General features: G+C 36.6%; 4 protein-coding genes across 6 annotated transcripts; 3 read left to right on the forward strand and 1 right to left on the reverse strand.

Annotated features, from left to right (window-relative positions):
* Positions 1–177: 177 nt before the first annotated feature.
* LOC142526596 (uncharacterized) lies at positions 178–2679 on the forward strand. The gene is made up of 2 exons (XM_075631093.1): positions 178–1116; positions 1944–2679. The coding sequence occupies exons 1-2, from the start codon at positions 465–467 to the stop codon at positions 2318–2320; spliced, it is 1029 nt and encodes a 342-aa protein (XP_075487208.1). The 5' UTR covers positions 178–464; the 3' UTR covers positions 2321–2679.
* Positions 2594–5307, reverse strand: LOC142526597 (uncharacterized). 3 transcript variants are annotated; one of them, XM_075631095.1, is made up of 5 exons: positions 4522–5307; positions 4096–4426; positions 3566–3760; positions 2839–2984; positions 2594–2734 (listed from the first exon to the last, which is right to left on the reverse strand). In XM_075631095.1, exons 1-4 carry the CDS (start codon positions 4638–4640, stop codon positions 2982–2984), a joined length of 648 nt encoding a protein of 215 aa, XP_075487210.1. In that variant the 5' UTR covers positions 4641–5307; the 3' UTR covers positions 2594–2734; positions 2839–2981. The 3 variants fall into 3 exon arrangements, 2 of the variants coding, with proteins under 2 accessions (XP_075487210.1, XP_075487209.1); XR_012815289.1 differs by lacking the exon at positions 4096–4426 and having other exon boundaries at positions 2839–3760; positions 4921–5307; XM_075631094.1 differs by lacking the exon at positions 2594–2734 and having other exon boundaries at positions 2741–3760.
* Positions 5308–6456: 1149 nt separating this feature from the next.
* On the forward strand, positions 6457–7247 carry LOC142526133 (zinc finger BED domain-containing protein RICESLEEPER 2-like). The gene is made up of 2 exons (XM_075630392.1): positions 6457–6986; positions 7238–7247. Exons 1-2 carry the CDS (start codon positions 6457–6459, stop codon positions 7245–7247), a joined length of 540 nt encoding a protein of 179 aa, XP_075486507.1.
* An 8071-nt stretch (positions 7248–15318) lies between these two features.
* Positions 15319–16177, forward strand: LOC142527358 (zinc finger BED domain-containing protein RICESLEEPER 2-like). The gene is made up of 2 exons (XM_075632136.1): positions 15319–15968; positions 16053–16177. Exons 1-2 carry the CDS (start codon positions 15353–15355, stop codon positions 16112–16114), a joined length of 678 nt encoding a protein of 225 aa, XP_075488251.1. The 5' UTR covers positions 15319–15352; the 3' UTR covers positions 16115–16177.
* The last annotated feature ends 2214 nt before the right edge of the window (positions 16178–18391 follow it).

The following is an 18391-nucleotide window of genomic DNA, read 5'->3' on the forward strand; positions in this document are numbered from 1 at the left end:
CAAAGTAAATTAATTTTGTGTTGAGATTAATATGAGGGATCTTAACTAAATCTGATATTGTTTGTGTAAAGAAATAATATTAACCTGGAAAATATTTCTCAAAAAAAAAAAAATTAACCTAGAAAACATACACAAATACTTATATATATAATATAATATATATTGATGCGTGTGTGCATGATAAAATATTTTGGTATGGTTTGAATTGGGTGATAGGTCGGCCATGGCAAGCGGTGATCGGGTAGAAATGCCACCTATGATCTGACTTGCCAGCTAACATAATATTCAATTCACTCCCCCCATGAATTTACCGTTCTATCCACGCAATGTATATCAAACGGGCATTTATATATAAATACCATGTTCCATCCTTCACTCTGCTGATGCCTCCGCTCCACATTTCTTCATTTATTATTTCTCTTCTTTAACCCTCGGAAAGCTTATCTTTAACTCGACGGAAAAATATGGCTATGGCGATGCTGTCACAAATATCTAGCAACTCCATATTATCATTTAAACTTGTCTTAATATCCACCATCTTTCTGTCAGCTGGGATTATGCTCAAATTTTCAGCTCCGGCAATAACGGATTTCGCCGTCTATGAAGTGCCGTCAATCTACAACGGCTTCGTATCCTGGCTCAGGCCTCCGTATCTGTACCTCGTTATCAACTGTATCATCATCTCTATCGTCGCATCCTCCAAGCTACAGTCCAGGAAGGATGACGACGAGTTTCTATCAACTTCTTCGCAGCCGTTAGATGGCATGGTTCACGCTCAACCACAGCCAGTGGCCGTTAAAGGTGCTGTACAGGCAGACGAGTACGAGTACAACGACGTCGTGTTGGACGACGGCAGCAGCTATGATGTGAAGGTGGTGGAGAACGGAATAGGATTCGACGCGTATGAAAACTTAGAGGCAGTCGCTCCATCAGTTGTAAATGCTAGCTCTGACGGTGGTATTGTGTTTGAAGACGAACCTACAAGCAACAAAGAGAACGAGTACGTGACCACGAAATCCACACGTAAGGACACGAAGGAATATTCTGCAGAGAACGTGAAATCGCCGGCCTCGGCTAGGTTCGGTAACCGGAGAAATCTCAAAGTTAGTCCAGAAGGTACTACTTCTTTTCCTTGGCTTTTCTTTAGAAGTTCACGTTAATCGCTTGAAATATTCGCTGAATTAGTATTTTGGACATTTACCGGCGGATTTGGCCGATAACGGTCAGCTGCGAGGATGGTGGCAGCTGGCAGAATGTTACCGTTGAGCTGGCCCTTAATCTGGTGTGTGGGACCACGCACGGATTGAGTCGGTCTTTAGGTTAACTTTTTTAAATTTTTATTTAGGTGACATTGGAAATGGAATTTAGCCGCTGTTAAATACCGAGATTGGCCCTCGCTTTTACCGAGATTGTCCTTGAAACCAGAATTTGAGTCTAGGGCTTGGTGATCCAAATCCAACTTAAAAAGGTTATCCCTGAAAAGCTGTGATATTCTAAGGCGACAAAATAGAAGCCTTCGGTCTCTGAAACGCCGCAATATTTCCCCCATACCGTTCTTTAAATAATTAGCGGGCAAACTTTCCACTATCAGCGTATTGTTATATACAATTTTGTCGAGAATTAAAGATACAATTTACATTTACATGTAATGTAAATTGTGTGGTGCCAGACAGTTTTGGATTCTGTGTATCCAAGTGATAATTATTTTAATACCTATTAAAATAAACGAAATTTAGTGGATTCTGCAATTCCATAATAATAAAAGTTGATGGTGTGATATCAAAGCACAAGCACCTGACTACAAAACCTTGATTTTCTGTATCAAAGTTTCAAATATTGCAGGCCTGGTTTCTCGAGTCTATGATGTCATAAAATTAAGAGAACTGGAATATATATTTTGAATTAAAATATTTCCGTAATTCCATTTTCATGTTGAACAACAGGTGGAGCCAAAGCAGTGTTAAGAGTGTCGAAACCAAAGAAGCAGGACACACTGGAGAGCACCTGGAAAACAATAACAGAGGGCCGAGCGATGCCATTGACAAGGCACTTGAGAAAGAACGAAACCTGGGAGAAGACAAACACACCAAAGGTTATCATGACCAAAACCGAAACTTTCAACGACCGAACAAATGCCAGGAGCCCACTGATGACCCCATCATCTGGGTCAGGGAAGCTCAGGAAAGAACCATCATTGAGCCAGGATGAGTTGAACCGGCGTGTGGAGGCCTTCATCAAGAAGTTTAATGAGGACATGAGGCTGCAGCGGCAGGAGTCCTTGAACCAGTATGAGCACATGGTTAACCATGGCTCCTGCTAAACAGATGGTGAATGCAACTGCCGCCACTGCACTGTAATTTTGGATATCGTCTCACATAAATGGAAAGATTTGGTTTTAAATAGATAGACGGGTGGATCGAGGGGACTTGTTGGAAAGCCCAAGAAGAAGATAGTTGACATTTTTCTGTACTAGTTGCGTTTTATTTATTTCGTTATGCATCTCTTCTGAGTTTTGATGGCTGGATCCCGGAATGTGATGAGGTAAATGTGATGAGATCTGCAATTTTCCCACTTGGGTACGATCGATTATTGTAATTGGGTCTTCTCTTTTGTTACCATGAGTTGTATCGTAGGGATACTAGTTATCTTAAATATTACGCAAATCAGAAGTTTCAATCGAAGTATGCCTGTTTTCCAGACAAGGAGGTGCACCACTTTGAGGAGAGCAGCACCACTGCAAATGAGATGCAAAATCGTGTGTCAAGACGACTAGTATTCTTTGATATGTTTATGAAAAATAGTACTAGCTCATTGGATTGATCCATGCTGAAAACTTGCGGAGTGTGAGCAGGCTCTGCATGCAATGGCAGGAAGGATTTATTTTGTACTGTAAAAATTGATACCCGCAAAGCTCCAGCAAAGGAAGCTACAAGAAGAAGAGCAACATATCCAGTTGTGTGCTAACAGTAGGCTGCCACCTATCACTGGATTCTGTCACGGAAACATCAAATAACCCAGTTCTCACTTGCTTAAATAAAATTTAAAACTTACGAAAATAACTGCGTAGCTATAGCAAACAGGTTTAGCTACAGCAAAATATATCAGAAAGTACTCTGGTCGGTGCAACGTATCTCAGCAAGCAAGAATAGGAGTACTGCATGGTGATGCAGCTAATGCAAATGTGAGCCAGCCAAATATGCTTGAACGCCTGGTAAGTGATGACCACAAAATATTAACAATAAGAGTAATTCTTTGTTGATTACAAGTGTAAGCAATGCTTGTTCTTTTCTCGGTTGAAAATTTTTCAAGCAACCGAATAAAGTTGTTATTACTTGAAGGGAAACTGGCTGCGGCTGCACGAGGATCAAAATTGTCAAAAAAAGAAGATGGAAGCACTTCTATAATCTTCATCAACAGCAAACAAGAAAGATGTTGGAGCAAAGAACACAAATATAGCAATTTATTAACAATTATTAATATAACAAAACGATGATTCAAAAAATTAAGCTATTTTTAGATTCAAAAAATTAGGCCATTTTTATCAAATACAATCGAACTTGGATACAACTCGGTATGTCAGGGAGGCAGCACCACTGCTAATGTTTAGATTTAGACCCATGGCAACAGCTAAAATGGAAGCAGCCACAGGTAGACCTTGCCCAATCTGATCATATGCCTTTCCAGCAAATGAGGCTGCTACACCAAGTAAAGCAAGTGTAGTTGCCAATCCCATAGCGAATGCAATTGAGTTACCAATCACCTGTCAGATACAAAGTTAAATTAAAGAAGAAATGTGGTTCATAAAACGACATTATCTGCTGTCCACTTGAGGGGCTCTAATCCTTGGAGGTAAGTTAGGCAATTCGGTGCAGTCTCATCTCAGTATGAAGATATAAAATTTTGACACTGGAAATGATTTCTTTCGGTTAAAGTTCCAGCTCTAAAATGACAACAGATACTAATAATTTAAACATAACACCTCTGTTCTGCTTTTCCCAGATGCCCCTAAATACACAAGAAAATCCAGAAAGGACAAGATATCAAGAGGAACTACACAGTAACACAACAAGAGAATCCCAGAGCCAGAGTCCTTACCGATATAACCATGGGTACGAGGTAAAACACTGAGCGTACATGGTGACAGGCTACTTGCAAGTCAAAAATTGCATCGTAGAACCAAAATATAAAATGATGATAAGTGGTGCTGGTACAAGTATGAGATAGGTCTAATTGTTTGCAAGATGTCATAAGATACCACCAGTAACATTTTTTTACAATTAGTACTCTGTTAAGGCATGACAGTCCAAGTAACTTGTCATACACTAATGTGGAAACCATGAAATGACTCAGTCCACTCTTGTTACAGTCACCGCTATCGATTCCATAGTTACAGCATTTGCCATTGGCATCGCCACCAAAGCCACAGCTGAACATATAAAAAACTAACAGTACTTCATAAAGGAGTATCATGTTTAATATAAGCCAGCTTCACAACAAAAATGTACACATCCTTAAAACTACCTGTAAATTGTCCCACATCGATCGGATAAAATATCTGACAGTTGTATATATGGACTTGAACAATCCTCCTTTGGCCTAGCTTTTGGAGTTGAGTTAAGTCTAAATCTCGATCTTAACATGTTATCAGAGCTCAGGTTCCACCGCTATGTGTTGGATTGCCTCTAGTTGGTAATTGAGTCATTTGTAAAATTCACGCTCTAAATATTCTTTTTTGGGCATGAAAGATGTGTTAATTTCCTTATATCGATTACAATCCTCCCCCGAGCTAGCTTATGCGGTAAAATTAGGTTCAAATCTCAATCTTAAGAATACCCTGCATCATCACGCAAGAAAGCATTCAAAATGTAGAAACAATTTTGTGAAAAGCACACACCAATATGTGAATATAATATCAAATACCTCCAAAGGCATTCATGAAGGGATTTATAACATCAAATTTGCTATTGCGGGAAACCGATAATTCACATTTTAACAGTAACAGGCTCGCGTTTGAGGTTTCCGGAGAGCTCCTTATCATGATTACCTTATCAAAACAAATGAATATTAAATATCAAGAACCCATTGAAATATGGCAGGCTTGTGCTGGAAGTGTAATTTACCATGAGTTTTTAGAGGGTAGACATTTAAAACTCAAAATTGAAATAGGAGGACATCTAAATTTGCTGCTGCGACGGTTGATTAGATACAATTTCATTTGCAAATCTTACGTTGTGAGCCAACAAGACGAGTTCGCGTTAGAGCAGAAGAGGAGTTGTCCGGAAGATAATTTAATGTTTTTTTTCTTGAGTAAAATGCATTGCGCCCCTCGAAATATCTCCTATTTTCACTTTTAACTCTCATGGTATATCAGTGCAAACTGGGGTGGGCATAAAACCGAAAAAAGTCGAAAAAATCGACCGAACCGAATAATTCGGTTTAAATGGTTCGATTTTATCGATTTTTCGGTCGGTTACGGTTTTAAAATGTATGAAATTCGGTTTTTCGGTTTTCGGTTTTCGGTTTTATTCACCAAAAAAACCGAAGAACCGAACCGACCGTATTATTGTTAAATATAGGGTTTTTATGTATAATGAGTCATATTATTGTTAAATATAAGATTGTTTATGTATAATGGGCCTATTAAGTATTTAATATCATTCACCCTCAGAAAACCGATCGTTTCTTTTTTTTTTCTCGCACACACTGTCAAAGTGAGTGGTAATCGCCTAATCGGAGTTGAGTAGTTGAAGATACTTTTTCTTTCTTGATTTCTTCACTTTCCATCGCGCATAGCTTAGAATATAGACTAATGGTTCGTGATTTTTTGAATCTTTCTTGTTTGAGTATTTTCTTGTTGGTTTTGACATCTGGGGTGAGAGATTCTTTATGTACAAACTAAACTACTGATGATTCTTTCTTTTTGTTTTTGTCCACGGGTGATGTGTATTTTTTTATTTCTTTTTAATTATTGGATTACCAGTGCCGTTCGTGTAGTACATGGATTTATTGAGGTGGTTTTATTCGATTTTTCTTCAAACTTTTTGACTATCTATGATTCTCGTGATTTTGTGTGTGTGAAATACGAGCTGGGAGTTGAGTTTTCTTGAAAATTTTCAAGTTAATTCATGCCATTATCAAGCATTAATGATGAATATATTGTTTCCTAGATTTCAGCTCACTATCTTGAGCCATCCGTTCAATTCGTTGAATCTGGTTTTTTTTCTTTGTTAAGATAAGATGTATGTGTTGCTGGCATGTGGACAGTGGAATTCGTCTTTTTGTACACTTATCTTTTCTGCTTCTAAGCATTGATCAAATGATTTGGATTTTGCTTCAATTTTTTTATCCTGCTTTTTTTTTTTGTTTTGCCTAACAGTTCCATTTTGCCTTTTATTGTCATCATATTTATCATTATTGTTTCTTGACAAGTTATTTGTTTCATTTTTTTTTTTATAGATGGCAGAAAAGGATGGTATGAATATCGATGAAAGCCAGAGTTCAAATGCTAACGTACCTAATTCTCATATAATCAACCTCATTGTTCAAGATGGCTTGAAAAAAGTTGGAGATTCTGTGAGACGAGTTAGACAAGCTATAAGATATATTAGACAATCTCCTGCAAGGATTAAAAGATTCAAAGATTGTTGTGAAATTGAAAAGATAACAAGTAAGAAGTCCTTGTGTTTGGATGTTGTTACTAGGTGGAATTCTACTTACTTGATGTTGAAAACTGCTTTGGAATTTGAAAATGCTTTTGTGAGTTATGGTATTCATGATCCTGGATTGTTGGATCATCTTCTTACCCATGTTTGTGAAGATGGAAAGGATGTAGGTGCATTGACAAGTGGTGATTGGGAAAATGTGAGAAAAATGGAGAAGTTTCTTGAAACTTTTTATAATCTTACCTTGAGAGTTTCAGGTTCGTTATATGTTACTTCAAATATCCACTTTCATGAAATTGACGAGCTTTCTTGTGCTTTAAAGTTGTTAGTAGAGAGTGATGACAGTGTTTTGGCTATTGTGGCGCCCCAAACCTCGCCACGTAATCATACAACATGTGACGTCATATTCATAAAAAAAAAATTTTCGACGACGTAATAATATAATGCATATACGACAAAATAATGCCATCACCACACTATCTACGTCAGTGTAGCAGAAACAGTATAATAAATACATACACAACAACTCAAATAAGACAATAAGCTATACTGTTTCTATCTACTATCAACTACAGAACTGTTTGACTAGACACACGTAGTACCACTATCCTGTCTCATGGCATAGTCCTGTAACCTGTCCAACAGAAACAGCCCCCAAAGGGTGAGCATATACAACAATCATCATCGTAATAAATAACAGTTATATTAACAACAACATAAAATATAACTGAAATGATAACAGAAATACCCCTTTTGCCGTTTCTGGACAATCAACCATCAACAACCTCAACAACATCACACTGCAACAATAACATCGACGATACGTCGCACCCCAACTCCGGCGACAACAATATCGTCGAACGAACAACAACATCGACGATACGTCGCACCCCAACACCGGCGACAGCAATATCGTCGAACGAATAACATCAACGATACGTCGCACCCCAACTCCGGCGACAGCAATATCGTTGAACGAACAACATCAACGTGACGTCTCCCAACAACGACAGCCAACAACATCGAGTATATATACAATCTGACTATTTCTTTGATCCTGAGGCTTGTGATATATCTAAATAATTCAACAATAATTATCAGATCATTGTCACCGTATCAACACAGTTATAACAGCCTCAATATATAACATCAAATAGCCCAACAACAATTAATTCAACAAAATATAAAACTCGATTATAAATTTGTATTGTTCAACAATTTAATATTGTGGTGTATTTAAATCACAATACTATCATCAAATACACCTTAATTAATTTAACTTCAAATAATAGGCTATTTTATAACATCCGTCAAATTACGAAAACTTTATATCAACGTGTAGCCTATACTTCGTAGATTCCGAATATATAATCAGAATTAATAACAACTGACAAACAACTCTCCAATCTAAATTAGGAATAATTCAAAACAACAACACAATAATCTTCTCTACTTCGTTAAAATCATACACTACTCAACAATCTTCAATTTCAGTATGATTTAACAATTTATTGGATTTATTCCAGAAATCGACGAATGTCAAACATCACCAAAAATATAAAATTTATACCTCAAATCGAAGACCTCGTGTCAACGATCCCAGAACTGAAGTCGGTTCGTCGATTGGATAAACCGATAAGTCACAAAATCAAAAAGAAAATCTGAAAACTTTATTATTTCTTTTCTCTCCCCTCTCTTTCTCGATCTGTAAACGGATGTACTGAAATTCATTTCATTTGATGAAATGAAATCCACCGCCTCACCATTTTTTATTTTTTATTTTTTTATTATATTATATTATATTATATTATATTATATTAATATAATATAATATATAATATTTAACATTTTAACACCGGTATATCACTTTGAACCAGTCAAACGACCAAATTTCCCAAAACTCAAAATATGAAACTTCTATATCTTTGAGTTTTCTACGTTATATCCAAATTTCAAATCATTTGGACTTCATATGATCAAAATATGTCATATTTCCCTCTTTAAAAATCGTTAAGTATTTAGCAATCTCACATTACTAAATCAACAAATTGTGATATTTACTTCAGGCATTATATTTCTACCCCCCTTAAATGAATTTCGACCCCGAAATTAATCAAAAACAGTAATAACATGCATAAATAAAAGATACGTCTTACCATCAGAATAAGTAGGGGTAGAGCTCCCTCATATGCCGCTCTGTCTCCCAAGTGGCCTCTTCGACACCTCTATGTTCCCACTGAACCTTCACCATCGGTATAAGCTTACTACGAAGCCTCCGTTCAGATCGATCCAAAATACAAACTGGTCTCTCAACATAAGACACGTCAGGATCTAACTAAACCTCAGAAATATCCAACACATGTGAAGGATCCGGATCATACTTCCGCAACATCGATACATGAAACACATCATGAATACCAGATAAAGATGGAGGTAGAGCCAATCGGTAAGCCAAAGTGCCTATCCGCTGCAATAGCTCATACGGACCAACATACCTCGGTGCCAACTTTCCTTTTATACCAAATCGCACAGTGCCACGAAAAGGAGAAACTTTCAAAAATACTCGATCTCCCTGCTGAAACTCTAAGGGTCTTCGTCTTTTATTGGCATAGGCGGCCTGTCTATCTTGAGCTGCTTTCAATCGTTGCTGTATCAACTTTACTTTCTGTTTCATCTCATGAATCATATCAGGACCGGTAACTGCAGCTTGATCAACATCATCCCAGTATAACGGAGATCTACAACGTCTCCCGTACAATGTCTCAAATGGAGCCATCTGAATACTACTCTGATAATTATTGTTATACGCAAACTCTACCAATGGAATAGATGACTGCCAAACAGATTTAAAATCCATAACATACGCACGCAACATATCCTCCAGCGTCTGAATAGTACGCTCAGTCTGACCATCTGTCTAGGGATGATAAGCCGTACTCAATCTCAACTCTGTCCCCATCGCAGTCTGCAATCCTTCTCAAAAATGAGAAGTAAATCGAGGATCTCTATCAGAAATAATAGACACTGGAATCCCATGCAACCGTACAATCTCTCGTATATACAACTGTGCCATCGTCAAGTACGTACTACTCATGCTATAGGGTATAAAATGTGCAACTTTCGTCAATCGATCAACAATCACCCAAATAGCATCAATAGTTCCAGTGCTTCTTGGCAAATAAGTCACAAAATCCATCGATATGTGCTCCCATTTCCAAGTCGGCACTTTTAAACTCCTCAATTCACCTCCCGGCCTTCTCCTCTCAGCTTTGATCTGTTGACAATTAAGACATCAACGTACAAAATCAATCACATCACGTTTCATTCCCTTCCACAAAAACTGAGAGCGTAGATCCTTATACATCTTCTTGCCACCAGGGTGGATAGAATATCGACTACAATGTGCACGCCGCAACAGGCCCTGGCGCAACTCAGATATATCAGGAACTACCCATCTATCATTCATCCTCAAACTGCCATCATCAGCCACTCTAAAACGAGTATCTTGTTTCTGAGAAAGTAACTCCCTCCATCGCTGAACTCTCTCGTCTGTCATCTGTGCATCACGAATACAACCATATATATCAGGTTCAGCTAATAAGGTAGATACCTGGATAGGAGTCGTCGAGATATCAAAATCATATCCCAAGGAACAACAAGACATCATCATAGCTGATAAACGACTCACATCCTCTGCAGTACAACTCACTTTACGGCTCAATGCATCAGCTGTAAGATTCGCTCGACCAGGATGATATTCAATCTCACAATCATAATCCTTCAGCAAATCTAACCATCGTCTCTGTCTCATATTCAACTCTGTCTGGGTAAACAAAAATCTCAAGCTCTTATGATCAGTATAAATCGTAAACGAGGTACCATATAAATAGTGTCGCCATATCTTCAAGGCAAAGATAATGGCTGCCAACTCCAAGTCATGCACAGGGTACCTTGTTTCGTGCGGTTTCAGCTGTCTCGAGGCATATGCCACAACATGTCGATCCTGCATCAAAACACATCCCAAACCATGTAATGATGCATCAGTATAAACAACAAACCTTCATTTTCTGTAGGAATTGATAACACCGATGCAGTCGTCAGTCGGTGCTTCAACTCCTGAAAACTCCTCTCACATGCTTCAGACCACTGAAATCGCACACATTTCTGAGTCAACTGTGTCAAAGGCCTAGCAATCTTTGAAAATCCCTCGATAAATCGACGATAATAACCTGCTAAACCCAAGAAACTACGAATCTCAGGTACAGATGTAGGTGCAGACCACTGTAACACGGCTTCAACCTTCGTTGGATCAACAGAAATCCTATCTCTCGATATAACATGACCCAAGAAGACCACTCGATCCAACCAAAACTCACACTTACTGAGTTTGGCATACAACTGTCTATCTCGCAACACCTGTAACACCGAACGCAAATGCCCTGCATGCTCAGCCTCACTCCTGGAATATATCAATATATCATCAATAAACACAATAACAAATCGATCGAGATAAGGTTGAAATACCATATTCATTAAACTCATGAACACAACTGGAGCATTCGTCAACCCGAACGGCATAACCAAAAACTCATAATGCCCATATCTGGTCCTGAATGCTATCTTCTGGATATCCTCCTCTCTAACTCGTATTTGATGATATCCTGACCTCAAATCAATCTTCGAATATACCGAGGTTCCCTGCAACTGATCAAACAAATCATCAATACGAGGGAGGGGATATTTATTCTTAATCGTTACCTTATTCAGCTGTCGATAGTCAATACAAAGCCGCATCGTTCCATCTTTCTTTCTCACAAATAAAACTGGTGCACCCCAAGGCGATACACTAGGGCGAATGTATCCCTTGTCCAACAAGTCCTGCAACTGGGCTTTCAACTCTCTCAACTCTGCTGGTGTCATTCTGTAAGGAGTACGAGAAATAGGGGAAGTACCTGGCATCAAATCAATCCCAAACTCCACCTCACGAATTGGTGGGAAGCCTGGAATCTCATCAGGAAATACATCGGCAAACTCAGCAACTACTGGTATCTCCTCTATTCCCACCTTCTTCTTCTTCTCTGCCACATCTACAGCATAAATAAGATAACCCTCATGTCCATGCTCCAATAACCGAGACATCCGGATAGCAGATACCAACGGAACACGGGGACGAGAACCCTTCCCATAAAATGTCCAACGCTCTTTCTCATCTGTATAAAAGTATACTACCCGCTGATAACAATCAACCGTCGCACCATATCTCTTCAGCACATTAATTCCCACAATACAATCAAAATCAGTCATCTCTATAATAATCACATCAGATCTCAGCTCATAGCCCTCATAAGAAATAATACCATCTGATATCATAGATACAACTGATATATCAACTCCAGAAGGTGTCGAAACAGAAAGAGGCATAGACAATGGAGACGAGCGCATATGATGCTCAACCACAAACCTCTTCGATATAAAAGTATGCGAGGCACCTGTATCAATAAGAATATAAGCAGGATAAGAACACAAATAACACTTACCCGCTATCATCTCCTCTCGTGCCTCCTCTGCCTGCTCCCGGGTCAAAGCATACACCTGTGCCTGAGGCGGACCAGCTCCCTGCATACGTGGCTGTCCTCCAGAAGGTCGTGGTGTAAACTGCTGAGGCTGTCGTCCTCCTCTCTCTGAGGATCTACCTCTAGCACTCCTAGGCTCTCGCTGTCCCTCACGACTAGGACACTGTCTCGCCAGATGACCAACACCGCCACACTCAAAACAGGTGATATCGGTCTGTGTACACTCTCTGATCAGATGAGGTCCCCCACAACGATAACATCTCACTGCTCTGGACTCTCCTCTCTGCCCCTGAACAGACTGAGAATTGCCCCCACGACTCTCAACACGTCGTGAATCAAATCGACGTTTCCCAGATGATGCTGAAGAAGAAGATGAACCCTTCTGATATTTAAAAGACTGTCCCTGAGTTCGAAATGACTCCTTAGTCGGCTCTGATAATCGTCCCTGAGCCCCATACTCCTGCATAACTAACTCAGCCATCTCAGCCCTCGTCACTGCATCCTCAAATGATACCGGGTTGTTTGATTGCACACGATCAAATAACTCTAACTTCAACCCTTTCAAGAAATGCCTCATCTTAGCATGAACATTCGTAGCAATATGTGGCACATATTTCAACAATGCAGAATATCGAGTCTCATACTCAGCAACAGACATACTACCCTGTCTCAAATCCTCAAATTCTTTCTCTTTCTTTTGTCTGGCTGCTATAGAAAAATATTTATCAAGAAAACGATATCGGAACACATCCCAATCAACAGTACGGCCCTGTGCTCTCAATCCGGCCTCAGTCGTCTGCCACCATAATAATACATTCCTCGAAAGCTGAAATGTAGCCAATCGTAACCAAGCAGACCTAGCACACGGAGCGGTCACAAATATCTATTCTATCCTCTCAATCCACTCCTCAGCTCGCTCACCAGTCTCAGAACTATCAAATCTCGGCGGAAGATAACTGCTGAACTGTGCCAAAGTCAAGTCACCAGGCAATAAAGGCTGATCTGCAGGTGCATGTCCCATAGGAGGAGGTGGCAATGGATTCATCTGTCCAAACCCACTGTCAACCTCGTCTGTTTCCTCGTGTGGATGTACCTGTTCTCTAGCTGCCATCACTGGAAATCAAATTGTTAATCATATCATTTAACAATTACAATCCATTAATTATCATCACACCTTTCGCTCGAAAGCACACACAACTAAAGAACAATCAATCATATCGAGAAATCATCAATAACAAGTCAAATGCACAGACACACGCAGATAATATCGTCATCCAACTCCCTCATCACAAACCCAACTCTTAACCATCCCAGACATCTAACATATGCTCTGATACCACCAATGTGGCGCCCCAAACCTCGCCACGTAATCATACAACATGTGACGTCATATTCATAAAAAAAAAATTTTCGACGACGTAATAATATAATGCATATACGACAAAATAATGCCATCACCACACTATCTACGTCAGTGTAGCAGAAACAATATAATAAATACATACACAACAACTCAAATAAGACAATAAGCTATACTGTTTCTATCTACTATCAACTACAGAACTGTTTGACTAGACACACGTAGTACCACTATCCTGTCTCATGGCATAGTCCTGTAACCTGTCCAACAGAAACAGCCCCCAAAGGGTGAGCATATACAACAATCATCATCGTAATAAATAACAGTTATATTAACAACAACATAAAATATAACTGAAATGATAACAGAAATACCCCTTTTGCCGTTTCTGGACAATCAACCATCAACAACCTCAACAACATCACACTGCAACAATAACATCGACGATACGTCGCACCCCAACTCCGGCGACAACAATATCGTCGAACGAACAACAACATCGACGATACGTCGCACCCCAACACCGGCGACAGCAATATCGTCGAACGAATAACATCAACGATACGTCGCACCCCAACTCCGGCGACAGCAATATCGTTGAACGAACAACATCAACGTGACGTCTCCCAACAACGACAGCCAACAACATCGAGTATATATACAATCTGACTATTTCTTTGATCCTGAGGCTTGTGATATATCTAAATAATTCAACAATAATTATCAGATCATTGTCACCGTATCAACACAGTTATAACAGCCTCAATATATAACATCAAATAGCCCAACAACAATTAATTCAACAAAATATAAAACTCGATTATAAATTTGTATTGTTCAACAATTTAATATTGTGGTGTATTTAAATCACAATACTATCATCAAATACACCTTAATTAATTTAACTTCAAATAATAGGCTATTTTATAACATCCGTCAAATTACGAAAACTTTATATCAACGTGTAGCCTATACTTCGTAGATTCCGAATATATAATCAGAATTAATAACAACTGACAAACAACTCTCCAATCTAAATTAGGAATAATTCAAAACAACAACACAATAATCTTCTCTACTTCGTTAAAATCATACACTACTCAACAATCTTCAATTTCAGTATGATTTAACAATTTATTGGATTTATTCCAGAAATCGACGAATGTCAAACATCACCAAAAATATAAAATTTATACCTCAAATCGAAGACCTCGTGTCAACGATCCCAGAACTGAAGTCGGTTCGTCGATTGGATAAACCGATAAGTCACAAAATCAAAAAGAAAATCTGAAAACTTTATTATTTCTTTTCTCTCCCCTCTCTTTCTCGATCTGTAAACGGATGTACTGAAATTCATTTCATTTGATGAAATGAAATCCACCGCCTCACCATTTTTTATTTTTTATTTTTTTATTATATTATATTATATTATATTATATTATATTAATATAATATAATATATAATATTTAACATTTTAACACCGGTATATCACTTTGAACCAGTCAAACGACCAAATTTCCCAAAACTCAAAATATGAAACTTCTATATCTTTGAGTTTTCTACGTTATATCCAAATTTCAAATCATTTGGACTTCATATGATCAAAATATGTCATATTTCCCTCTTTAAAAATCGTTAAGTATTTAGCAATCTCACATTACTAAATCAACAAATTGTGATATTTACTTCAGGCATTACAGCTATGATGGCAAAAAAGAAATCTAAATTTGACAAATATTGAGGTGCTCCAGAAAAAATGAATAAGATGATTTTTATTGCATGTGTGCTTGATCCTCGTTTCAAATTTGATTATGTGGCTTTTGTGCTTTTGAAGATGTATGGGCAAGAGAAAGGGGAGCAATTAAGAGTTGAAATAAAGTTGTATATGACTTCTTTGTTTGAAGAATATAGGAAGGTCACTTCAAAAATGTCTCAAGGATCATCTACTAGTAAAGTTGAGCCATCAGGTATAAAAACAGGAAATATTCATAAAAGAACACTAATACAACAAGAATACTTGAGATATAAGGCTGAAAGTGGAAATATGGATGCTAAGACTGAGTTAGATAAGTATCTCGATGAAGATGTTGAGGTTGAAAATGAACATTTTGATATTTTGCTTTGGTGGAAAGTTAACTCTTCCAAATTTCCTACTCTGGCTGAGATGACTCGTGACGTGTTAGCGATTCCTATTTCTACTGTGGCATCGGAAAGTGCTTTTAGCACCGGTGGACGTGTTCTAGATTCATTTAGAAGTTCATTAACACCTCGATTAGTGCAAGCTCTCATTTGCCTTCAAGATTGGTTTCGAAAAGAATCTTCTCCCATTAAAGTAGAAGAAGACTTGGATCATCTTGAAGAAATTGAATCTGGTAAGAAATTTGTGTATTTTTTCTGTTTTATTTTAGAATTATTTTGTTATTTAATGTTGGTAATAATTTTCTTATTTTTTTTAGATTTTATCAATATTGGAAGGGATTCTTGCATTGGAAGAGATTCTTACATAACCAATATATAATCATTTCAATGAAATATTGTAAGTTAACTAGTTAAGTTTAAGCATTTTCACTTATTGTTACTAGTTGTAATGAATTTATTATTTTTCCATAAAATATGATTTTTTTTATACGATGCAATTACTTTCATTAAGTTAAGTTATTACTTCAAAATTGTGATTCATAATCACTTTATAATTGTAATGAATTTAATGTCTTTGTTTTTTTTTTTTTCTAAACAAGATTTTAGAGTTTGAGAATTGGAAGTTCAAATATTTTGAAGGAGATGGCCCTGCAAAGTGAACGAACCTCTACTTTTGTGGATATAGGCCTAGTCGTTTTTTAACTGTATCTTCCCTCTTTGTTTCAATAGATTATGGTTTTTTAGCATGTCAATTGTCAATGCTTTCGGACATTAGTTTTCTGTCGACTTGGCACCAATTATCATGGTCGGATTACGTATCTTAATTAGTTATATATATATATATATATATATATATATATAGACACACACACACACAAAAAATTAAATGTTTGACAAATATTATGATTTAGCTTTTAGAGGCATAAAGTGTCGTAGAATTTTATTGCTTTACAAAATTTTAGCTAACCGTATATAACCGACCGTATAAACCGAACCGTATTACAAAAAAAACCGAACCGAACCGTAATAAAATGGTTTGGTTTTGGACTAGAGATATTCAAAACCGAAAACCGAAAAATCGAACCGTTATAGAGTAAAATCGGACCAAACCGACCGTTGCCCACCCCTACTGCAAAGCCATTTACTTCGTCATCACAATTATGGATTGTCAATTATAGTTTGATTCGGTTTTAAATAAAAATATCAATCAAAGCATATTAAAATTGAAATCAAACTGAACCATGAATTTTTTAGTAATCAAACCAAAATTTTAGTTTGATTTGGTATGATTTTGGTGATTAATTTTATATTTTGAGTTTCATAGTGAATCGGTAATTGAGATGTTGTAATCAAGAAAAAGTCATTAATTGATACTTAAAAAAGTTGAGTGAATATTTTTATTTGATTGTGCAATAGAAAGATTATAATAAAAATACTTTAAATTAAAATACTTATAGAGGTTCCAAATTTTGCAACTTATATAAAACCTAAACTTTTAGGGACATAATTATGTTTATTTGGGTTAAAACTTGTAATAAATAAATTATTAATGTAATTGGATTGTTTCAAAACAACTAATAATGAAATATACCAATTAAAAATCAAATAAAAACTTTATATATAAAAAAATTACACTATTGGGTAATTTTTCTTTTTTTTAAAAAAAAATCTAAATCTTGATTTTGAAACCAATCCAAACTTAAAATTGATTCAAACCATGCAATTTTAGTTAGTTTAAGATGTCGGTACGATTTGATTCGGTTCATAAACACCCGAGCTTCGAAGCAATTCCAGCAAGATTCACTTAGCATAAATGTGATGTTATGCATTATTAAGACTAGTAATTACTAACAAGAAAGACGTCTGATTGAATTTAAGATATAATAAAAAAAACTTATGTGTTATTTAATTTAAATTACGATAACATTGACAATTATTATAATTTATGAAATTTTGTCCATAACGTCAAGACAATATAATATAATAAAATATAAAACATATAAAAAAGATTTTCCCGAAAACACATTACTACTGCATATGTTTTGGGCTATTGGCATATGCTCCTCCTGCGAAAATTTTAATTGTAACAAAATCCATGTCAAAAATTATTAAACTATATATACTCGAATTTTTAAAACATTAGCTCGGGTGATCCAAAATCAATTAAAAATATATTTAATTATCAAATAATGTATATACACTTAGGTATTGTTTGGTACATCGTATTATTTATCAATCTACCAATCATTTATCTTACATCAATCAAATCAATAAATTGAAACTACAATATTACATTTGATAAATAATATTATAAATATTTTATTGATATTTTCAAAAAAAAAGAATGATAATATCACATTATTTTTAATTTAATCAAATTAATCAATCAAATCAAACAATATATTAACTATATTTTTATATATTTTATTATTAAAAAATATTATTTATCTACGTATTATTTATTGCTGCTGAAAGTCCACAAAATAGAAGACTTCAACTTCTTCAATGTGTTTATTGGATATAAGTAAGTAGAAGAAGTCTATAAAATATGAAAGATTCGGTAGCCGACGTTGTCAGAAGAGTTGAGGATCACTTAAATGTAAAGAACGAGAAGACGAAGCAAGCAGCGGAAGAAAATCGTGAGACCGCGGAACAC

This window comes from Primulina tabacum, chromosome 15, assembly GCF_025594145.1.
Source record: "Primulina tabacum isolate GXHZ01 chromosome 15, ASM2559414v2, whole genome shotgun sequence".
Taxonomy (NCBI): Eukaryota; Viridiplantae; Streptophyta; class Magnoliopsida; order Lamiales; family Gesneriaceae; genus Primulina; species Primulina tabacum.